Raw genomic sequence first — 25,723 nt, 5'->3', positions numbered from 1 at the left:
GCAGAAGGTCTAAGCAATAGGGACAGGAACCAACGTTGTGAGATAACTGGGGGGGTAGAATCTGCAAGGGCCATCCTTGGATAAAAATCACCTTGGTCACTCTGATGCTTGTTTGCTAACATAATTTCCATCTACAATTACACACCGTCATGCAAACCAAATGTGTCAGCTAGTGAAATCTGTCCCTGGATTGTCCTGGCTTTCTTAAAGGCATGCAGTTCATTGTCAAGTACGCTGAGGAGGCCCCTGGATGTCTGAGCAGCTCCAGCTCCTAAGGAATACCTGGAATTTCCTATATACATTACTACATTCCTGCCAGGAAGAGACACCACTCTATGCTTAAGGCATCCTATTACATGCTCTGTGATCCATTTGGCTCAGACCCTTTTACTATTCTTACAGAAATAAACTTTTCTATGAACCAAATTCTATCATTTATTTCCCAACTCCTTTTCAGCCTACTTATCTTTGTGTACTTAAGTTTTGGGATTTCCTAAACTAACAGAAAACTCCCAAATTCATGAGTGATGCCAGACATATCTGTGGGGTTGAGAAAAAAAAGTATGGGTAAGAATTAAATGTCATGATCCTCACCCTGCTGTTGCCAAATATTCTGTGCCTTTGAAGTTCTTAAAGTTTTCCTAACATGGTATCTTACCCACAGAATGAACAATCAACCTATAATGCCCATTCTTAATTCCACATTAGTACTATAAAAAATTTTAAGTTGTAATGCTATCTGCTGGCTATCCACTGCACTCAATTAACCTTACTCCATATTAGGAAAACAGAAACAACAACAAACCTCACCTCTGTTCACAGGAAACAACTGTACACTTATCTCTAGAGCAAAATCTCTATTTCGTGGATACGTATTTCGTGAGGTATTTACCACAGTACATTTATAAAACAGAAACTAGGTGGGTGTATCTGACTGACACTTATGCAAGCATATAAGTTGTTCCAAATGTTGGGTTTTCCGTGAGCAATGGGCACGCGGCCCCACCTGTTTTCATTCTGTCCTGTTTGTGTGAGTGCTTGCTCCATTGTTCTTCCTAGAATAGTTCAGGTGTGCTGAAGCATGAATTTAAAAAATCTTGGCACTGATCTGTGTTCATGTCAACAGCTGCAGTGTATATTACTTAGACATACAATGGGTGTCTGTTTAGATCTTCACAAATGTAAATTTGGATCAGCAGAAGTATGTGGAAATATATTTCTGTACATGTCTTATTCTTAGCACATGGCTTATTCTGTACATGACTTTTTCCTAGTAGACTGCTTATATAAATGTGAGTTTTGTCGTGTAGTCACTACATACTCAAAAGGATGTGTGTTAATAAGGAATTAATAGGATCTTTTACCTCCCTTGATTTCTTCCTTTTTCACTCTATCCTTCTTTTCCTCCCTCACTTCTTTATATCTCCCCTCCCTCCCTCCATCCCTCCTTCCTTTTCTCCCTTCTTCCTTTCTTCTTTCCTTCCTTCCACTCTTTGTTTCCTATTCTCAGATCTTCTCTGTATCTCATGACCATGTATCCAATCAGTTTCAATCAGAACACAACTGTGGTCACTTTTTGTTACTCTTTGGGGACTTTAACTCATGATCTCTGGTGGCACATTTTTCCAAGGCATAGATGTGTATTCTCTCCATTAGCATAAGAATGTCCTCACTGACCTCATGAGACTAGAAGCTATATGAACACCAAGAGAACATCTGAAAATCTGTGACTTAGGGTCTACCCTAATAAAGGATACATGTTTAGGACTCTAAAATTATTATTGCAATACAAGGATAAACATATGGATGGATGGATGGATAGATGGATGTTATATGGAATGAGGAAGAGTAGGGGAAGTGAGAAAAAGATGGATTAATGGGAAGGTGGATGGATGGTGGATTGGTAGCTGAATGGATGGACATGTGGAAGGATGAATAGACAGATGGATGATTGATGAATAGGTAGTACCTATTTCTCTAAACAGTGCTTTTTTAAAGACATGTTATGTCACTCGCTTGCTTAAAATTTACAAGGAGTTCTTCATATATCTGTGTATAATTTATGTCCTGTAATGTGATACAAAAATCACCTCCTGATGTGGGTTCTGTTTACTCTGCTATCAGTACTTACTACTCTCTTTTTGTCAATGCAAGTCATGCAATTTGTTTTGTGCAGTGCCCACACAAAGAGGCTGGTTGGTGTATGGATCCTGATATTATTACTAACAGGCTTGCTTCTTGGTGATAAGTTGGAATTTGTGACACTTATTTTCCTTTTTTTTTATACCCAAGAATATGTCTCTCATAATAGGACATGTAGAAGCTTTGCTAAAATTTCTACTCCTAGGCTGGGTGTTGGTAGCACACGCCTTTAATCCCAGCACTCGGGAGGCAGAGGCAGGCAGATCTCTGTGAGTTGGAGACCAGCCTGGTATACACAGCTAGTTCCAGGATAGCCTCCAAGACAATACAGAGAAACCCTGTCTCGAAAAACCAAAAAAAATTTCTATTCCCATGCACCTATTTGAACATGATGATAAATAAGACTTGCCTTATCCTTTGGAAAGCATTTGGTCCCTTTGTTGATTAACAAGAAAACAGAAAAGAATGATGTGCCAACCAAATTTGTCATCTTTGTTCTCCTGTGCCATCCTACCACTGATAGATTTGCGAGAGAGAAATGTTCATTTTTGAGAAATACTGATCAAATATCTACTATGTGTAATCTCTGCAGACCAGGTACTGTATTGACTACTCACAGCACTGAATAAAGTAGATCTGCAAAGCAGAGACAGCAATACTGTCTTACAAGTTACTTGATGAAAGTTACTTGAGTTAACTACTAACTAGGGAATGTTCTTCATATCCTGTAAGCTGTTGTCATGGATAGCGGATGCTGGATGAATAAGAGATCCATGTGCCTTTGCAATCCAAAATTGAGAATCAGAAATATAGTAGATTGTAGAGTAGATAAGGAGATTTCAGCTAGGTGAAGAATCATTGTGCTTTTTCCTTAAATCAAAAGTTGCTTCTAGTCAGCAGTAGCTATTAGTGGAGCAAGAACCTAATCAAGGTGTGCTGGAGGAAATCTTGTAGTTATGATTAGCTCTTCTTGGTCCAGTGTGTTATCTATAAAAATGTCTTTGTGCATTTTCCCTCCTCCCATTTCTTGTCTTTTCCTGCTCTATTTCCCACCTCTATTTTGTAATATCTCAGTTCTCCCTCTTTGGGAAAAGATAGTACTGCAGGGGTTGTTAAAAACCTTCACTGCAATTACTCCCCCACACCTGGATTTTTAATGTTCATATGCTATTGTTATTCCTGTTGCCCCACAATATCACCACAAAGTGTTGTCAAACTAAGTTGTTTTTCTTCTTCTCTTGATTTAGAAATATCCAATATGCTCACTCTCTGTACATGCATCAACAGCAATAACAACACAAACACCATCACACAGAGATTCTTAAGGGGCCGGGGATACGGCTACCAATACAACTTGAAACTCTCTCACCCTGTCCTCACCAGTAAATCTCTGTCTCTCTTAAGCAAATAAGAGCTGATTACCACATTGAGTTATGATTACTTTTCTCAGAAGCAAGAAAGATAGTTCTCTGAAAGTCTAGGTGTGACCTCAGCAGAGAAGAATTTGGAAGTTGCTGCAGACTGAGATGAGTGGAGATGAAGCGCCCTTTCTCTGAGGAAAAGTAGCAACATCACATTTTTCTTCTCCCACTCTGTTGTCCTTGAGTCAAAGTAGACAGAACACAGAGGTGTGGAATGACCTCATGTAGGGAAAGGGAGGAGGAGAGATAAGATGGCCCCAAGTCTGACTTGTGGTTCTGTCATTCATCGTTCAGTTTCCTCCCAGACTTTAGAAAGAGTGTGTCCTATCTCTGTTCCCCTCTTCTGCTGAGTATTTTCTGGTACTTCTGTAAATCTAAACCAAAGTCAGTGGTACCTGGCCCTCTAATTTCAGTGATTGCTGCGTTTAACAGGGACTTTAAGGAACAGGCCTTTGTTCAATTCATTCTGTTTTTGAACCTTAATTGCCTCATTTAAGAAATGAATCCATTCGAGAATTAAACAAGCTCATGGGACACGGAGGATGTTCACACAAAGTGTCTCTTCTTTCTTTCTTTCTATACCAGGCATCAAAGCTTCTAAATCAGAGCTTAGGAAGGAAAGTCTGAGCATTGGCTCAGTAGTAAGACACTTGAACTTCACTTAAAATGCTGTGTGACTCATCCTGGATCTATTTTGCAGGGTTAGGGATGAGCTGAGTATTCTGCACACAGCAGAATTTCCATGACACTGAGACCCACTCTTTTATCTCTAAGTTCTCATCAGACAAATCTTTCCCAGGGTCTAAGGGAAACTATGAAAACCATAATGAAGCAAGAACTCATTTGCGTCTCTTTTCTCCATAGGTCATCCAGATGTTGAACAGCCCTGTAAATCCAGTGTCAGAACTTGGAGTCCGAATTCAGCTGTCAACCCACACACAGTCCCTCCAGCCTGTCCTGAGCCACAGGGCTGCTACCTCGAGCTGGAATTCCAGTACCCCTTAGTCCCTGAGTCTCTCACCATATGGGTGACCTTTGTCTCCATTGACTGGGACTCCAGTGGAGCTGTCAATGACATCAAACTATTGACTGTTGGTGGGAAAAACATCTCTTTGGGTCCTCAAAACGTTTTCTGCGATATCCCACTGACCATCAGACTCCGGGATGTGGGTGAGGAGGTATATGGTATCCAGATCTATACTCTTGATGAACACTTGGAGATTGATGCAGCCATGCTGACCTCCACTGCAGACAGCCCACTGTGTCTGGAGTGTAAACCCCTACAGTATAAAGTGCTGCGGGACCCACCTCTCCAGGAAGACATAGCCTCACTACTACACCTCAACAGAAGATTCATTGACATGTGAGTGTCTTCTCCCTATCTGGAGCTCATATAATGCTTGGGCTGTGGAGAGATATGGGGAAAGTTCATCTCAGTCAGACTTACTTCTAGAGATTTTATCCCAGTGTTGACTGGGAATTTGTTTTAATAAGGCAGAGTTGGTATAATAGGAAGGACCATGAATAATCAAAGGGGTCAGGCATGGAGACATTTCTTCTCTGTGACCTTCAGTTATCTCTTCAAACTTTGGTATTTTCAACAGCAAACAAGGGAGTTGGGTGTGAATGGCAGTGAAGAAGTCCTTTATTACCAATGAACAGGCGAGAGATGAACTTTGCTAATGATTCCTCTTTATATAAACATGAAGCAGATTTGTGCATTCTGATTGCTTATCCAGTGTACAAAAATGATGATGCAGTAACAACTTCAGTGGAACTTGGGTACACGCCTAGGCAACCGCATGAAAACATTCCTAGACATTCAGTATCTCTAGTCACCATCTTTCTGCTTGTTTTATTTCCTGAGGTAGAAAAGAGTTCCTAACTTCTTTGATCATTGAGGATCTTGCTGCTGTAGAGATCCGTCACTGCTTTTGTGGGTGAAGAGGAGATGCTCACTATATTTTTCTTCAACATATATTTCTTAAGCACTTTCCTAGCATTTTCTTTACATTTTTGGGGTACATGTCTTGTGAGAAAGATGCCTAGAGATGAGGTCATTAGGGGTGTGTGTGTGTGTGTGTGTGTTTATCACTTATCTGTTGTTATGACAAAAAGAAGTCAACTGAAGTAAATTGAGGGGAAAGCTTACATTGTCTCTAATTTCAGAACATTCAGGATATTGTCCGTTGAACATGTTCCTACTGACCATTGCTGCAGGGAGAACAGAATTACATGACAGAGACCATAGAGTAGAGCAGTGATGCTTGATTTATGACATCAAAAAAGTTCCACTTTCATCAGTGATTTTCCAGAACTCAATAAATTTAGGAATACATGAATATATTGATCTTTTTAGGATATCAAAGCCTTTGTGATCTAGTCACATCTCAAAGGACCCCACATCTGCATTCTGCTTCAATGGGAGCAAAACCTTCGATACATAAATTCTCAGGAGATATTTAAGATTTAAACCATAGCATCCTGTCTACCAGACAGAAGTCTATAATGAAGTCAGTGTCACTCATTCATCTCACCCTTCTATAACCACAGCCTACAGTCATTATCAATTTGCAAAGAAGGAAAAAGGATGCTTGCAGATGCGAGGTCACTTGTTTAGAGAGTGATGAGTGGAGATTGGAATGTAACCCCAAGTCAGTTGAACCAACTTTTGTTCTGTCAAAAATTTGTCTAGCTTCTAATTTAGTCTTTAAAATGTGGTGGAGGCCTAAATGCCTAATTTTGGTGTGAAGAGTGTTCGGTCAATCGACAAAGCTTATGAATTACTTCCTATGTGCTAGAAATGCTGGTGGGGAATATTCTGAAAGAACACTAGCCTAGAATGAGGATGCTTCATATTTAGCCCTAGTCAGTCCTCTTACTCATATGGTACGGTAAATTAGTGACCCTCTTTGAGCACTTCTTTTTCCTCTGTTTGATGAAATTGCTGAACTCCATGATTTCTCTGAGTTTTGTGTGGCTCTTTATTCGTTTCTAAGGCGATGATATAAGACACTATCGCTACTCTGTGTACTCAAATATATTTACTAGGCCAATCATTAATTGAAACCAAATTCTGGAAGGGAACATTTAACCTTTTTAAGAGACAGAGCCACTTTCAAACCCTTTACCCTTTCAATGCCAGCAATTAATGAGCACCTCTCAGGCAAAACGGTGCCTGTTCATTGAATGGGAGATGAACAGCATCTGCTTAAGAACTCAGAGAGGGCACTTGGTTTGTGTTGGAGAATGTGCTTAAAACCTAAGTACATCCTCTCTTCATGAAAATATTCCATAACCCTGTCTCGCCCATCTCCTCACTTGTGTGGGCTGGTAACGTTCTGTAAATTTGTAGCCACACAAGATTTCTTTATAAAATAATAGGGAAAGAAATGATAGATGTCTTAAAGCCTCAGTTTAAACACAGCTTTCTTTTTTGGGTTTTTTCTTCTTTCTTTTTTCTTTTGATTTACGAGCCTGTGAGAGCTGACATGGGTTTGATAAGTGCAGAATGGTGGAAATGAAGCAGAAGAAAGAGCCTCCAGGATTCTATTCTCTGCTAAGTCACTAACCCATTCTGAGATCTTGGATGAGTCGCTTACTCTTTCTGGTCCTTAGGTGACTCAATTCCATAAGAGGAAGGTTATACTCAAGTTGCGGCTCTTAAGTTAGGTTGCTTATTTCAAAACCTTGCTATTCTTTTAAATGGCCCAGTTTTCACCTTCTCTCTCTCCCACCTTCCTCTATGGTGTTGACTTAATAGTAGCCCTGATGATCAGGACTTGTAAACATCTCATGAAGTCACTAAATATGTCATGAAGTTTCAAACCTACTGCTCATAAACAGCCTGTCTCCCAGCATGTTGCCCAAGATCAGTGGCATTAGCCTCTCATGGGAACCCAGAAAGGCCAGGTTCTCAGGCCCTGGCCAGCCTGCTCAATCAGAAATCCCATGTTCAGGGCCTCCCTGGGTGATCCTCTTGCTAGGTAAAGTTTAACAGCCAGTGCTCTTGGTGAGCTCTAAGGCCCAGGAATCCCCAAATTTTCTTCTACTCTCAATGGTACTCTTTCAATTTACAAGTGTGAGTGGAAGGCAGTCTGTGTAGCCATCTATACTGGGAATTGTGAATGCCAAGAACCACTCAGATGCCCTTCAACGAAAGCACTCAACCTGAGTACTGAGGAGAGGATACCCCCACAGAGTCTCTGAATAGAAACAGTGGCTCTTATGCCACTTCATGTCCAAAAGCATCACTGTTAGATCCGCACTCCAATGTACCATTTGGTTTTGGTTTGGGTTTTGTATTTTTCCATTTGATAACAAAACATTTCTTTATCGTCTCTTGTATGTGACAAGTGCCAGACTTAGGTACTGATGAGCCTTTCAGTTTGCCTGTTTTTGTTAATGTATTTATTTTTATTTTATGTGTATGTTTTTCTGTGTGAACATATGTGTACCATATGTGTGCCCACAAAGGCCAGAGGAAAGCATTGGATCTCTCAGAAACTGAAATTACAGAAGGTTGAGAGCTACCATGTGAGAGCAGGGAATGGTACTCAAGTCCTCTCAAAGACGAGTAAGCACTCTTAGTCACTGAGCCATCTCTCCAGGCCCTCTTGAGATTCACACACACACAAAATTGTTGGAGGATAATGTTGGGTAAGGCTGGGCTTCCTCAACTGAATATATTCTTAATCACTAAGGAATAAAACAAAGCAACTTCACTTCAAGTCCATTTATCATTACAATTCTTCTTATATCTCTCAATAATTTGTGTATTGATGCCTACCACAAATCATGCATGTGCATGTGTGTGTGAGAGAGAGATAGGAGGGAGAGTGGTGAGAGAGGAGAGAGAGATAGCCTCTATTAATTTTTCCATATCAAATAAATTGGCTTTTATACAAGTTCTATACAAAGCCTGTTTTGGAAAAAAGAGAGGGGTCTCTTTTCTTCTGACTCAACCCATCACGTGATTCCCTTTGACCTTAGTATCCATTTTTTCTCCCAACAAAAATATTTATTCTTTCTGTTATCTGCGCTAGAGATAGTTTTCTAAGGTATGACATTGATGGAGAGAGCCTTCTATGCTTACTCCATGAAAGTTTCTGGTAGACTAATTACTTTTGGCTAAGACAAGAAAGAAATGTGGAATGGTTCCACCTACTTAAGCCAAACACTACATTGTATGAGAATTGACACTATCAGAATTAAAGGGCTGGAGCCAACTTTGCTAATAACTAACAAACTAACTCAACATGTGACACCAAGACACATTATGTCACCTTTTGGGCCTTGATTTCCGTTCCTATAAAATATAAAATGAAGGACCAGCACATTAAGATTTTCTCTGTGGACAAATCTACACAGAAAGGCTAGTTTGGGAAAAGTGAGGCTTATAAGTTTTTTGCAGGAAAAGAATTCAACATGGGCTGCTTATAATAATTAGTTCTTATGAGACTCCAACTGGCTCAAAAAACCTTACTGAAATGTGTTAACTGAGACAAATACCAATAATTTCCTGTTCATACTGCTTTAAGTTCCTTCTAAATATTTACAAAGCAAGTAGGAAATTCAAACATCAAAATGATGTATCCAGTCTTAAATGACTAGCTCATAGTCAAGTTCAAGTCCCATATCTAATTTCAAATTCTCCCTCCTAGCCACTCTCTCTACCTTATACTTTCATATTAGAAGGTAGACTCTATGAGCATTAAGGGTGCACTGCCTTGCCCAGATTTCTAGGCACAAGATACAGAATGTAGGGTTGCCGGGCAGATGCCACCAGCCAACAATCAACTCCTGTGGCCTACTGCTGGTATCAAAGAATACATAACATGGTTCTTTATGATCCTGGGTAAGAAAAATAGAACATATTTGTTTTTAAATTTCCTTGGCTTTCATATAGTCTTTAGATTTTCCCCAAAATTGAAGACTTTCTATTAAACTAACCAATGATAGAAGACAGATAGATGATAGATAGATAGATAGACAGATAGATGATAGATAGATAGATAATGTGAAGTGCTAAGTACTACTAGGAGCAGTAAATAGCTGTTCACTCACTAATTTTCACTTCTTTCTATTTCATCCACTTAACAACTCAGTTAACAAATACTCAAATATTCAATGGCTGTCTGTTTGGGGCTGTCCTCTATGTTTCGAAATGAAGAAAGGATGTTGCTAATTTCTCAAGGTTTTCAGGCTCTATGGGAAACAGTGTTATCACTGTTGTAGATGAATTTTTCTTTGGGCTGCCAGCTCACAAAAAAATGACAGAAATTCATTATTAATTATGAAAGCTCAACCAACAGCTTAGGGTTGTCCCACTATCTCTTATAACTTAAAATAACCCATTTATACTCATCTATTTTGTCTTATGTTTTTTTTTACCTCGTTTCTATCTTGTACCTCCAGTTTCTTCTCTGTGTCTTCTGTTCTCTCTCTTCTCTCTCTCTCTCTCTCTCTCTCTCTCTCTCTCTCTCTCTCTCTCTCTCTCTCTCTCGTGCCTTGATTCATCTCTTTTTATTCTCTCTGCTCAGAAGTCCCACCTAACCTCTTCCTGCCTGGCTATTGGCCATTAAGCTGTTTTTAATGGCAAAGACACATCTTCAGAATGTACAAAAAAGATTATTCCACTACATGCTGTAGATTATGTTTTGATGACACAAAAAATGTAAGATTGAGATATAAACCTAGATCTGGAATATTAGTTCTTGAAATGCTGCATTTCTTTTTTTCCTCTGTTGGATGATGCATTCTGAGCATCTAGAACTATTCCAACCACAAAGCAGGCACTCAGGAAATTTTTTTATTGGATCTGGAATGGAGGAATGGGAGGAGCTTAACATTCAAGGAGAATCAAAGAAGCTAAAGCTTACTAAGTGTTTACTAAGCACTTGTCAAACACTTGCTAAAGACTTCACATAGATAACCTCAGTAACCTTAGTAGTTACAACAATCCCCTTATTCTCAGGTTATAGATAATGACCTGAAACACCAAGACTGGATAGAGGTCGTAGAGTTCACAGAGCTCTCAAGCAGCAGATCTAGGACTTACTAAATGGGTGGCTCTATTGACTGCTGTCATTCTCTTGCTTAGTGCCTCTGTTCTCATATTCTTTTCCAATGCAAAAGCAAAAAGATTCCTGCACATTTTTCTCTCCCAACTAAATTCTCTGTGTATCCCATTGTATGGTTCTCTAATATTCAAATTGTTGTGCTTCCAACTCTATATCTGCCCATTTTACCTCATCACCCTGACATTCTCAGTGTAACTTTGGAGTGAAGGAATTATTTTCTTAGGAGGTTAGTAGATATTGTAAGTCTGACTCCAGAATTCTACAGGTCAGAACCTAAATTCTACCTTTGGAGTTCCAGTGCTCAGAACCCATGAGCATCAGTGTGTAGTCTCTGATTCACTCATCAGTTTATTTTATCAGCAAATACTTTGATGGTTTTCACTTAAGTCTAGGTATTTTCTAGTTGCTAGGACTGCAGAAATGAACAGAGCAGGAAAAAGGGTCCTGCTTTCTTTGATTTTTAAAACACAGTTGGAAAAGACAAAAGAAGCAAGTACTCACATGACTAGGTGGAACAGACATGTGATGCCAGCTTAGACCAACATTTAGCCTAATTTAGGTTCAGCTGAAGGCACAGGAGGCTCCTGCAGGCTGTTTCTATGACTTTCCAGCTGCCTCATCCCTTTTGTTTTTGTTTTTTGTTTTTGTTTTTCCAGAGCTTCATTTATTTGTAGGTCTTTCTCTTTATCACCAAGTCATCCACTTTCTGTTGTTGTATTTATTCATTTATTCTTTTAGTCATCCAGTAAATAGTGTTAATCTAGCATGATCATTTCCAATAACACATCCCATTTAACACATTATTAAGTATCTGTTGTGTGCCACGCCCTGTGTTTAGACTAGACGTAGCTCTGATCAATCATTCACTCCATTACCCTAGTTTTAAGAGAACACAGAGAGGAATCGGGGACACAGTCATGCATGAAAAGCACCATGTTATGAGGAGCAAAGTAGAACCACTGGGAAGCCAAGAGTTGTGCTATCCTGGTTTGAGAGCAACGGAAGGCTTTCTGGAGTGAAATATACACAGAACTAAAATACATGCAACATTTGATCGTTGAAGCTTGCCACGGCTCGTGTGGTGGAAACCAAGTTTCGTCCAGTGTGCTGTGATGAAGGAATTGATGAATGAGTAAAGAACGAATGAAAAATTGAAGGCATATATGAATGAATGAATGAATGAATGGTGTACAAGCTCAATAACAGACCTAATGTAAACCCTTGAAGTAGAAATAATGCCATTCTGGCTTATCTTATTCATACACCTATGTATTTATTATTAATTTTTTAAATTTTACACAAAGAATGGGTTTGTTATGACAGTTTAATACTTATATATTATTACACTTTGTTCATATTTACCCCATTACCCACTCTTGCTTTGCTGATTATAACTATATCTCTCTCCATAACAAATCATACTTGCATATATTTAGTATAGATTCCACAAATGAAAGAAAACATTCAGTATTTGTTCTTCCTTCTCTCTCCATTGCTCTCTTTTCCATTAACTTATCTTTCTTCTGCCCCTCAAATAGCTTTCCTTTGACACTCATGTCTGTCTGTCTGTCTACCTATCTGTATTTCACAAAGGGAATTGTAGTGTGCCCTGAGCCTGGCTTACTTTGCTCAGTGTGATTCTTCAAGCTCTATCCATTTTTCTACAAATGACATCACTTTGCTCTTTATTTAAACTGTCATCTAATGTATCATAAGACAAATATATTCCAGGTTCTTAACCAGATCTCATAAAGATTAGAGTTTATGTTAGTTCACCTATTTTTATTACATATAAGAAAGCAAATGACAGAGTCTGTATTTTTTATGTTCTTTCTTCAGTGAATCTGCTACAGTAGGTATTATTGCATAAATTTCTGTGTATGCACAAATATGCATGCTTTCTCTAGGATCAACATTGGTAAATGTAATTTCTAGACCATAAACTATGGACCATTTCCATTTTAGTAGATATCACCTAAAGCATTCTGAGAAGACAAACTATTGTGTTGCTCACTCTTTGATACATTGAAAGTGGTTTGTCCTTGCCCACTTGAGGCATTTAACATGACTTCTCAATGCCTTGTCATCCTTGGATAAACATCTATCCTCATTTCTTGTTCAGAGACATCTATATTAATATCTTTAAGATAGCACTCATCTTTCATCCCTTCAGATCTCCACCTATTAAACAGGGATTCTACTGTCAACCCTCCCTCATTTCTATTGGTAGATTTAGAATTAAGATGAAACAGGGAGTGTCAAGGGAATGTGTATTCATGAGGTGGTTACTCTGAGTCATATTTTATGAATTGATATATTTATCAGGCACTTCTTTATTGCACTCCCTTTGCTGGGAATCAGGCCATGTTCTGAAGATAAAATAGGTAGCAAAAGCCAATTTGCTTGTTGTGCTCAGTAGAACCTAAATTTAGTCGGTGGCACATGCACTCTTACTAACAGCAGCATTTCCTGAGTCAGCGTTGACGTTATTGCCACCTCACAGACACTGAGTGCTTCTTGTAAGTCTACCAATCAAGTCCAGGCACTACCATATCTGATTTTCAGATGAGGAATTCAAGCCTCATACAGACAGTCATTAATTTAAGCTTCTAGAATTAACAGAGCTCAAAATACAGCTTTTATCTATTTGCCTGTCCGCCCCCCTTAACTCCCAACAGCTTGCACCTGGCTGGCAAAGCTACAGACCGTAAGTTGCTGGATGTCTGAAAAAGTACAAAGTAGTATCTTGATGGATGGAGAAACTAGATAAAAATAGTTTATTCTTGATTCCAAAAGCAACAGAATAAGAAGAAAAAATAAGAGGGTAGGGGGTCAAAAATTACCTTTTTTAACATTAAGTAAATGAAGAACAGGATTAAGAAGACATACAGATTGTTAAACCAAAGTAATCCATTGCTGATGTGCAGGATTTGGGCTTGATCTCTTCCTGGACAAGGCCTTTTCCCACATTTGCCCTACAGGATTTTGTCCATGCTCAGAGGAGCCGCCCAGAAAGGCAAAGAGTCAGTATGAGGGTTGAGAGGGCTCTCTCCAATCCCAGAACTAGTATCACTGTCCTTAACTCAAACCAAGTATTGTGGGTAGTGTCTTGCTCTACATCTGGAAGTTGGGCATCATCCACCTATGACTCCTGCTTACGAGTCCTCAGGATAACTCTAAGAATGAGAAATGAGTTCTGGGAATATCAGAATAAGCAAAGAGGCTCAGCAGAATTGAAGAATCTTCAGGATTAGCAGCACTCAGAAGTACTGACTATGTCGTACTATCCTCATGATTATAACAACATGAAGAGACCCTGTATGACGGTAAACACCACCAAAATCACTAATCTGAATTTAAGAGTCAGTCAGCTGCAGTACTAGGCTTTAACAAAAGTGTCTCTTTACAACTTCTCTTCTACAAGTAGAAAACAGACCAACAGAAATTAAATGATGGGGCCCAAGGCTTCGACAGTACATTTGCTCATGCGCTCATCCATTCATTCACTCACTCATTTAATAAGATGTAACTACTGGGTTGGTGAGATGGTTGGACAGGTAAGGATGCTTGTCACTGAACCTGCCAACTAGAGCTCAGTTTCTGAAAGCTACGTGACAGAAGTGAACCAACTCCTACAAGTTGCCTCTGATATCCACATTTTTTGAGATGATATTTTAAAACACTGCTCACCTGAGCCTCTCACAGTAGCATGTAGGAAGAAACTTCCTGTCAATCAGAATTGTAGATAAGAACTGTAATGATCCTCCTCAGGTATGATAGTGGATTAGACAGTCCAGTCCAGTTGTTATTTAGCAATATAGCATTATATGTTGGAGAGAGAATTGGTACTAATGCTCTAGGGATATGGACGATGGGTCTCAATACACCAGCTGTAACATGTTACTACAACAAGTGTCCATCCCTAGTGTGTCAGGGAAGCATGTAGAATAAAGTGGTAAGTCTATATATTTAGTTCTATAAATTCCTGCAGATTTCTATAGGTCAGTACCCTCACAGCATATTAACAGTAGTTCTAAGACTGTTCTAAGTCTGTGGCTTTATAGAGAGAACAAGTTTAAACACTACAAATGCTCATAGATCATGACACTTCCTTGTTTTGTTCAGTTTCTCCTGACATTAGATTAAAAAAATGAACCTTCCTTTCTTATTGCATATCCCATGGCAGGCATTCTTAAAAGAGCCCCTTGTTAAGAAATAAATTAAAGAAGTCAGGTGGCAGTGGGTCTCTTGGGGTTACATACTTCTCTGTTCTTTTCTGGTCACCATGGGTGAAGATAGGATGAACTTGACTTAATTGCGCAGCTCAAACTCTTGATTTTTAAGAAAACAAGTAGATGAAGAAGGAAGAAAAGGAAAATAGCAGTTGTCAGAGAGATTCAGAAGAGAAAGTGGAGGGATTTAATCTCACACTGGACACTAGGAAGATAAGTAGAGAAAATCTGTTCAGTCTACCCTGGGAGACACTGAGAACCAGGAACACTGGTCATGATGGTTTGTTACGTCTGTTGAAACAGGAGCATCACACATCAAATTTTAGGTCCTGAATTTGGGACTCACAAACCAGCATGAAATGTGACCTAGCTCATCTCTCTTCACTGTGAAGCCTAAGCTCTGCCCTCTGAACATAATGGCTATGAGTCTGTGTATTCTCACAGAGGATGGCAGGAAACACTAGGGAGATAATAAATAAATAGTCTTGCAAGTTGAAGAAACGTAAGAATTTAAGTGTCCATGACTTCCTCTTCTTTGGTTTCAATTAGATTTATTCTCTGCAAGTCCCATGCTGGAGTGTGTATGTGAGGCAGAGACTAGCATGCGCTCTTACACACATCTCAAAGAATACAATTGCTGTGATTCAATGTTGAATTAAAAAAAAATAAAACATTGCCACCAGGGAAAGATGGGGAGGCAGGTGCAACCTTTACTTGCACAGGATTTGGAGGCTGGATTCTAATAGCAGTCTTATAGTACTGCTTCTTCCACGGATGTGTGTATCTGGGTTGCTGTGTACTCAAGCCCCACCCCCTTTTTATAAATGAAGGAGCAGGTAGATGGCTCCAAAGGTCTTTCCTGAGTCTGGAAGACTATTGAGATATTCCTTAAATTCAGTGGCATTAAGTACATCTAATCTAACTCGGTGAGAATGAAGAACGAAATTGACTATCAATAAGTCTGTCTAAAGAAAATTCTGAGCACAATGGAACTCTCAGGAAACCTTAACTTCTCTCAAGGCTTTAAATGCTCTGCCAGACAACCGTAGTGAATTTTAGGTGTATTTTTTTCTTCAGTGGGAGGGAATGGATCATATTCATCTGCTTTTCCCTGCCCTCAACTTCTAGTGCAAGGCCAAATATTAAGTAGATGTTAGTAAATAAGAAGGCGTGCTCTGCGGCACATCCAAAAGAGCACCTAGCTCCATAATAACTAAGTTTGCATTTGGCACATCACAGCACTCCGACCAAAACATATATGATGGATTGTATGCTAAAGGATCAAAAGACAATACGAAAAGGGTCTCCTCCCAGAACCAAGTTCTCTGTTCCCTACAGTGAGGGGTCTGGGCCACATGTGTGACTCAGTCTTTTATCCATTCACAGGTACTTATTTACCACTGCCTAGCAGGCACTGAAGACTAGCCTGGGAGCTGAGCTTCTTTAATGTGAAAAGTGTACCAACAATCAAGTGACATGTTAAGGGAATCCCACTAACTAGGAACACTTCGCTCTGCTTTAAGAGTTAGTGAGAAGCCCCTGCAATAGACTGCATTACTGTCAGTGAAGGGTCATAGGGTTTATTCAGAGAGGGGAGGGATGGCTGCCTCCTTATGATGATTAAGGTGAAACTGAAAAGGGCAAGTTTGAAAAGACATGACAGATGTTGAAGGGAGCAGTTTATAATGGTTCTAGAATGTCTTGCTGAAGACTCTAGATAGACTTCATCCTGGGGACTGGGAGCTGCTGGGAATGGGACTTTGAGCAACCTGAAATACGGATTACATTTCATCATCGGACATCTCTTAAACTATATGTATACAGCTGGTAGCAGCAGGGCTAGAGGCATCAAGTGTAAATAGCGATGAAGGTAAGAATGCTGGGGAGCTGAAGTAACAGACGCTGACTTTGGTCACGGGGATTGAGGTGGAAGGGAGAGAACTAGATGAGGTTGAACAAAAATACCCTCATAACCATTTAGAAGGAAGAGGCGGATGTATGGGTTTGGTACCCCATGCTACTGGCACCATTGACTAACAATGAATATAAATACAATGATATGCTTAGGAGGAGATTAGAGCAGGTGTTCAAAAGTGACTTCCAGTTGCTGGTCTATGAATCTGAAACAGGCTGAACTGTACCATTTCTCTCCTATAGAAATTCATGCATGACCTTCTCTGTTGTCTCTTTCTGCATCTCTGCCTGTTTCTCTGATAGGCACTCTCTGATTCTATATACCTCTCTCCCTCTCTCTCTCTCTCTCTCTCTCTCTCTCTCTCTCTCTCTCTCTCTCTCTCTCTCTCTCTCTCTCCCTCCCTCCCTCCCCCTCCCCCGTGGTGTGTGTGTGTGTGTGTGTGTGTGTGTGGGTGGGTGTGTGGATGTGTGTGTGTTGGGAGTAAATGGACTGGACTTGTGGGACCACCAGTTTTCATCACCCACTGATTCTCCAAGTGTAGTCCAATAGTCTGAAAAGGTCCCCTGGGGGGCAGTCGGGTTAATCTTCCATAGCACTAATGCCTCTAATGTTACAGGGCTCTGGCTTTGTTTGCTACCCAGGATTAATCATTCACTCATGGGCTCTAATACAAGCCAGACACTACCTCCCTGTGCCTCACGCAAAACAGTGCCGTTACACTTCCATCCTGGTGTGTGCGTTCACGTTCCTGCTGTCAGAGCAGGAAATGGTTTGTTTTCCTTTTGCCCCAGCTTCAATGTTGTGTGAAGAAAGGGGTTGGTAGCCTCCGTACAAGCATGTTTATCAAGAATACCAGGAAATTCATGTATAGCAGAGCCACTGATTTCTTTCTGTCTTTTTTTTTTTTTTTTTTTTTTTTGGCTTTGTGTTCTGGTACACTGGACTCTGCCATCTATTGGTTGTGTGACTTGGGATGACTTTTCTAGGCTTAGTACTCATCCACAGTGAGATACTTCGCAAGGGTTGGAGGCTGACTCTGATCCCCACAGTTTTGTATAAATTGCCTAAGCTAAGCTCTTTGGATAAAAAAAAATCAGCCACCAAAATTTTTAAGCAGACTGTTCGAGATACTTGAATATATTATCTAGAAATTAGACCCCGAAACTCTCAGACTTCAAAGGAGCACAGAAAATCATCTAGTCACCATTGACAATTCAACAAACTAGATAACTGAACACAGAAAGGCAAAATAACTCCTGCATGGTCACAGAATGGAGCATAGAAAGCAGGGGTCCTGACCTGCAAGCCAGGTAGGTGTTCCTTTCCCAACATAGCAAGGGTGCTGTGTCTGGCTAGACCTTGGGATTCCAATAGGAGCTCAACTCACCCTGATCATGGTGTAGTTATCTGTGTTTGCTTGTACTGAAATCACAGAAAGTTAGTGAAGTAACCTCATGGCAGCTGGGGTAGGTTAGGGGGTGCATAGGAAATAAGTAAGCACATTTGGTCAAGTTCAGGGTTCACGTGACCCTCCAGAAGTCCTCATTTCAAAACAATCTCAACCTTGGAGGTTCAAGCCCCCACCCCACCCCAACAGAAATGTAACTTCCTGCTTCTAAGAAGCACGGCTTACAAAGTGGCTCAGCAGAGTCTGCAGACATCAAATAGTTCTTACAAAATAGCGTTTTGATGAGTTAAGTGTAAATGAATCAGAAACATAAGGATTACATTTCCCCAAGCACACATGGGTTTCAAAATTGAGGGGAAATGTAGCCTGCTAACAGCACGCGGGTTTTCGCCGAACCCAAAGCGTCCGTGGGGATGTTGGGGGCAGAGAAGAAAGGGAAGCCCAGCCCCCAAATGGTTTTAGATGTGGTGCCAAATTCAAAAATGCTGTTGGGCTCTCCCTCTGCCAGTAATAAAATTGCTGGCCACCCAGAAAGACTACGGGGAGGAGAAAGGAGATTGCTTTCCCCACCGGCCCCTAGCCCTCAGTAACTCTTCTGTGCTGCTCCGTCACCAGCTGTCACTGGGTCCCTGTGCTGTACTGACTGGCCCCAACTTGGCCTCGGTTTTCACACTACGCTGCATGCCTTGTTTACATCCAGCTACATCTGATGTTTTGGCTCCCAGAGTCCTTGTCGATCAGGCAGCTTGTCCCCAGCCTCTGCTCTGTAATCAAGTGATCTGTCCATCACCAGCAAAGTGTTTGGGGGAAATTGTCACATACCTTCTTCGGTTGCCTTAAAAAAAAAAATGAGGGTCCCTGGGGAATGCTTTCCTCTCTTTAGCTTTAATGCTATCCAGGTGTGGAGTTTCCCTTAAAGTGGTAAATATACTCCATTCTGAGCTCAGCATGACAGGAATAACCAGGAAAAATCACAGGGTGCCTGTTACCTTATGCCAGGATCTTAAGCTTGAGATCTTTTATAATTTCCACATTGTCTCTCCATTCTTTCCCTTGTGTTTTCTTTCATTGCACCAAAAAAGTAAGAAAATCATTTCAATTGGTGGTAAAAGATAATTAAAACAAAATAACAAAGGCCTTGGCTGCAAACTGTTAGTTTTATTAAATTTGCTACTGGGCTTTAAATTGGTACCAGGGCAAAGCTTTCGACAATTATATCAAAGACTGCTGGAATTAATCAGTGGTGGGTATATGTTTGCTTTCCTCCAGGTCTTACACGAAGTAAGAACAGCTTGCCCAATATGTATAGAGAGAGTTTTGCATTACCTGTGTGAGAGTTCTGCCCTAGCCCCATTGGGAAGGGATCCGAATGTTCAGTACAGTCTCAGATCTTGACATCTCTTTCTTCATTTTTTGAAGACAGGGTATTCACTGGAGGATACAGTGGTCACCAGGAGGAATAAGATGATAGATATTGCAAAAACAAAACAAGGAATCCTTTTCAGCAGTAGGACCTCATCAATAAATAGACATTTGTGTAGAAAGGGTGATGTCTTTCAAGTGCCTTGCCTGGAGAAGAGAAAGGATGGATGGAGGGGGATTCTTGAGCAGTACAGAGGATGGACGCTGACTCTGTGTATCTATTACTGTTAGTGCACCTGAGTTTTGAGTTTGACAGCTGTAGTTAGGAAAGAGGCTTGGGCATTCACTACACCCAGCCCTGTTATTACTGCAATGGAGCTCCCATGACTGGGGATCCCTCATTGACTGTTTTGTCTGACTTACCATTGTAGGAAAGGCTTCGCCTTCTTGTGGCTAACCTGAAACCTCGGTTTAAATGACTGTTCTTTATCTTAAAAGATTTCCCTACACCTTGTTATAGTTTGTTCCTGCTGTTCAGAACATCATAGTCATTATTGATATCGTCTATTCCCTCTCAATGTACTGTTTCAAACTATTCATTTATTTGATACTTTTGGAAAACTGTTATGTGCCAGACACCACCAGAAACTGATATATAACTACAATGGAGGCTTTCAATATGATGAATAGTAAGTGATTTTTTTTAAGTTCAAGGAAGTTAGGATTTATACCAGGAAAACAACTTAATCCAGGTTCCACAAAGAAGTCTATCTAAACATCTCACTCTTCATATTCATGGTTGGATCCTGCTCTGTGTTAACAGTTTTCAAGCTGTACCTTATTTGTCAACCACTTTCAACTTAGCTTATTTCCCAATTTAATCTCTGAACTATTGGAAGTCAATGACAGTATCTTCACCTAGTGTTTCTCATCCTTCCTAAACTTCATATTTTTAACTGAATGTTGACATACTGAATAGAAAAAAGCTATTTGTCCAAAATCACACCAGAGTTAGTAATGGAATTATAGGTACTTTGCTTGTCAGTTGATATAGTTTCTAAACTGCTTTTTAAGATACTCCTCCCAAAGACAGTCCTTTACACCAAATCTTTAACAACCAATCCATCACTAGCTTTACAAATAAAAGATAAAGTACCTCCCAACCTGAAATAGAAATGGAACTTTCCTTTAATAACTCACAGTGAGGATCACACTGAAATTAAACACTGTATAGCAATCACATGTGAAAATATTGACTGTAGCTTTACTGTCTGAGTGCATTCTTTGGGTAGACCACTCATGCCTTCAAAGTCATTCCATGAGGTTCGCTTTAGAAGCTTTACCTCTCTTAAAATACAGTAGGATACGACAATTACCTACTATAGTATCAAGCCTACTCTTCTATTCAATAGGGAATATTTGCTCTCTCCCCAAGCCAACTATCTGTTCTGCTACCAAAGGCTAATATCATGAAGTCACTGCCACTATAGCCAAATCTCTTGTTCTTGTGGCTTGACCTCTGACCATTCTGCAGTCAAGTGAGTATGGTGCACTTCTTTGTGAGAACTCATCCAGGATGCTCTCCTCATGAGCCCAGGATATAGCAACCTTCTTCCTGCAACCTCTATACTTTTTATAAGCACTAAATATGTTGATTTTAGTATTTTTCCTTCTTCTAAAGAACATCTTAATGACAGCACCACATTTTGTTGACTTGGTCATCCAGGAATCTAAAGTGTCCTAGGAATGCCATGTAAGTGGATGGGTACATAACTAATGAAATGATACAAATATATTTATTCAGAATTGAAAAAGAGATGTAGCTAGCTAGATTGACTTCTACATGCTTAAGAACAGTAAAGATTATATAGCATTATACATTTATGATTTTGTATGATTTGTGTGTTTTTATACATTCAAAAGGTAAATGTAAAGATGTGTATCCCACAGCATTGTGGTCAGAGATTTTACTTTCAAAGCAAATACTTTTACATACCACTTTAGTTTGTGTTAAATTAGGGAATATAATATGGTTTATGGTCAAACAAAAAATAATAAATTGTGATAATGTATTATCACTTTCTAATTCCAGGTAAATGTTAGCTCCCACTCTAAAGATACGTTAGAGGGCTGTGGAAGAAAGCTCAGTGGTAGAATAAATGCTTAGCAATGCTTTTATGGTGTTCAGGAACCAGCACCATAAAAGAAACACTCCCCAAAGCATGCATTAGAGTTAAATATATTTTCTTCCACATATACATAAAACATATAATATATTATATATATGTTAATCTGCATTGCAGATCTCTAGAGAACTTTAGAGCCATATTGTGAAGAATTAACTCTCTTCCTGTGTTGTAATGTTCTGAGTTTCATTGTCCACTAGTCCATGGCTCACTAATGTACGTTTTCCCAAGAGGTCAGCTAAAATACATGAACAAGGATAGGGGCCTAGAACTTCAAACCCAACTGCTTAGTTCAGATCCTCCTTTTAAATTATTCTCTCCTTGGTTCTACACAGATCACTCAGCTACCCTTAGCCCCAGTGGAAAATTACAAACCACATTAAAATATAGTGGAAAGCTAGAAGATTTTTAACTATATAATATTTGTTCTTTTAAATATGTTAGTTTTAATATGACCAATTATAAGTGTTAATATACAAATACACACCTAGAATTTTTGCCACACATTACACAACAGAACAAATCTCAGTAAATATTAAGGAACTAGTATCTTATAGAAAATGACATTTTACATTTATTATGATCATATGGTTTCTGTTAGCCCACATATAAAGAATCAAATAAATAAAAAGACTATAAAACTTTCAGCTGATGAAATTTATGACTAAGTAACAATAATTTTATGTATGATAATACAAAACAGAATTCAGTAATGTATTGACATCTTCACACTCATGGAAACACACATTGTTCTGGATGGACTGTTACACTATTCTAGCTGGATTATTCTAAATTGAGATATAAATTTAATATCACATCATCTACTATTAGTAATCTAAATGATTAAATTATTTGAATTTTGAGTTGGAGTCATTTGCTAGACATTGATATAAATAAATAAATAAATAAGTATGGTGGGCCAGGGTTAAGTTCACTATAGAGTGCCCATCTTAACAGGTCTGAAGTACTGGATTTGATCTCCAGGACCCCCCAAAAAAATAAGCATCATTTTTTAAACCAAAGGGTCAAATCAAATCCAGAATGCCTAATGGTCTCCTTGATTCCAGGTAGACAGGACTATACAGGAAACCAGAGGCAAAGGATGTGACTTGGTGGGAGAAGAAATCTTCCTTAGCGTGTATAAGTCCCTGAGTCCAATCTTCAGTCCTTGAAAAAGAAGCATTAAAGTATTAAAGGAGACAAACAACAAAGCTGTCTTTCCTCTTCTGCTGAGTTGGCAGAGTCAACATGTAATTGAAGACTTCCAAACAGTTTTAAATTATATCTTAACTTTTATCATGCCTAGAGAATTACAATGCATATAAATTTCTCTCTGTAGATACAATTAATTATAGTATCGACATCCATAAAATGCCTAATTAGCAGTGTATTCCTAATAAGTAAAATAACCACAATTTTTGTCAAAAAATGAAAAAAAGCTTTAAAACATTACATGAAAAAATACTCAAGGTGGGCAGTGGTGGCGCACACCTTTAATCCCAGCAATCAAGAAGCAGAGGCAGGTGGAGCTCTGTGAGTTCAAGGCTAACCTGGTCTACAGAGCAAGTTCCAAGACAGGCTTCAAAGCTACACAGAGTAGCTCTGTTTCAAAAATTACTCAAATATATGAAATCATAGGTTATATGACTTAATGGAAAGATTTATATTAGAAAGATGCTCTTTCCCCTCCAATGTATTCAATAACATTGGAATAAAATCCCATTAGACACAATCTTCCAACCTTATAACTCAGTAAAAGAGCAAATAATCTTTTGAAAGAAAAGAACAAAATTTAGAATGGATTCATAATACAAATCAGATTGCTAGGTAAATAATACAAATTTAGATAGATTGCTACTTGCAGTACGATAGTAAAATTGGACCTCAGTGTTAAGAAAATGATTTAGTAGGTAATGGGTTTTCTGTGCAAATATGGAAGACCTGAGTTCAGATCCCTGATACCCACAAATAAACCAGGCATGATAGTGTGCCCCCGTCATCCTAGGGCTGGGGAGGCATAGGCGGGCAAATTCTAGGGGCTTACTACATAGCCATTCTGGGTGAAACCAGCTCCAAGTTGAATAAGAGATTCTATCTCAAAAACTAAGGAGGAGAAGCAATTGAGGAAGATTATCTGAGGCTGACCCCAGCCTCTACAGGCAAGCACATTCATCACGGGTGTGTACACGCACACCTACCCATGATAAATAAATAACGTGACCAATGCAATCGCATAATGCATAAGTAAATACTTGTAAAGAAGCAAACTATCTGCTAATTAAAGGTAGTTAGAGAGCTGGAGAGATGGTTCAGTAGTTTAGAGCACCAATTTGCAGAGGACCTGAATTTTATTCCTAGCAGCCATGTTGGAGCACTTCATAACCACCTGGAACAACAGCTCCAGGGATCCAATACCTACTATGTCTGGAGTCTGTGAACACCTGCACTCAAACATGCTCACACTTGCCCATACCCCAACACAGACACACACACATAAACCCATCCTTTTTAAAAATACATATTGTTTAAAAAATTAAAAAGGCAATCTTATGATATTAGAGCACAAATCACGAAGGAAACAAAACCTACTCTTCTACAAAATAGCATAAGCAGAGAGCAAAGTAGGGGTAAGAGACTTAGAAATGGCATTTTCAAAGTTATAACTTATAAGTAATTCTTATCCAGTGTATGTAAACACACTACATATTAATACAGAAAGCCTGATTCTGAAAAGGCAATAGGATAAACAGGCAATCCATGGGTCTAGAAATGTATGAGGCCAACCATTATATAAAAAGTTACTCAGGCTTATTAGTAATGAAGCAACAACAAAATAATACAATAATTAAATATAATCTAATAAGTGGCCGATTGGCAAAAAAACTAAATGTTTGGCAGAACTGAGTGCTGGCAAAGACCGAGGCAAGGGGAAGTCTGTTGGTAGGCTTGCTAATTGGTGCGACCATTTGGGAGAATGACTTGGCAACATGTAATAAGTTTGAAAATGCAAGTACTCCCTGCCTAATAATGCTATTGTTCGGTGTATTTCTTTCAGAAAGCTCTTGTTCTGTGTCCACAGGAATGTGAACACAATGGTTTAAAGAAATATTTTTGAAAATAGCAAACAAAAGTATTAAATAACAATGATATCAAAAGAATTAACCTAGGTTCCCATTACATATAGAATTTGTGACTTGTTTGTAGAGTAGTATACTTATGGAGGTGAAAGCAATGAACAGAACACAAAAAACGTGGATGTAGAAAAGGCCGTCCAATGACTGTAATACCAAAACCTCAGCCCGGAAGTGGGGCCGCACGCCTTTGATCGCAGCACTCGGGAGGCTGAGGCTGAGGTAGAGGAAGGCAGATCTCTGTGACTTCTAGGTCACCCTTCCTGTCTACAGAGTAAGTTACAGGACAGCCAGCCTGTCTCAAAAAAACAAAACCCCTCTGAGATTTGAGATGGGAAAACCAGCACACATATACGAAGTAAAAAAAAGTGTATAAAGCAAATGGATATAAAAATAAACCATAGCCCAATGTAACATTTGACAGAGATGTAGAGGAAGTCTTTGTACGATTGATTCTCCACACTTTTCTGTATAATTGATGTCTTCTAATTAAAGCAGTCATAAGGGTTTCTGTGAGGTCTCGGGCACCCCTTCTCACACCGGAAAAGTGATTGTTTCCTTCCTTCCCCGTTCTTGGCTCCAAGCTGGTATCTGAAGAGCCTAGGCGTTACCCTCTGACTCTTAGCCGTAGGCTGGACCAGCATGTTTGGGATCTTCCTGAGCCAGAGGCAGCCTAGGTGGTCTCACCATCATATCTTCCAGCTCAGACAGTCTGGGTGGTAGGCTCTGACCTATACCTGCTCTTAGTACAGAATTTTAACTATAGTGGAAGCTTCTAACCTGTATAAAAGTCCAAGCCAGGAATACAGAAGAACACATTCCTCATTAAATTGCAACTCTAGAT

At 39.4% G+C, this 25,723-nt stretch overlaps 1 protein-coding gene across 1 annotated transcript in view; it reads left to right on the top strand.

The window, feature by feature from the left end:
* The window catches only part of Pappa (pappalysin 1), a 235,547-nt gene that overhangs the window by 77,602 nt on the left and 132,222 nt on the right, over window positions 1–25,723 (top strand). The window contains exon 7 of the mRNA XM_021230122.2: window positions 4,428–4,926. Within this exon, the coding sequence (XP_021085781.2) occupies window positions 4,428–4,926 (499 nt within the window). The remainder of the gene's footprint in view (window positions 1–4,427; window positions 4,927–25,723) is intronic.

This window comes from Mesocricetus auratus, unplaced genomic scaffold (assembly GCF_017639785.1).
Source record: "Mesocricetus auratus isolate SY011 unplaced genomic scaffold, BCM_Maur_2.0 Super-Scaffold_100014, whole genome shotgun sequence".
In the NCBI taxonomy this organism is placed as follows: Eukaryota; Metazoa; Chordata; class Mammalia; order Rodentia; family Cricetidae; genus Mesocricetus; species Mesocricetus auratus.
This window is presented reverse-complemented; position numbering and strand designations above follow the sequence as displayed.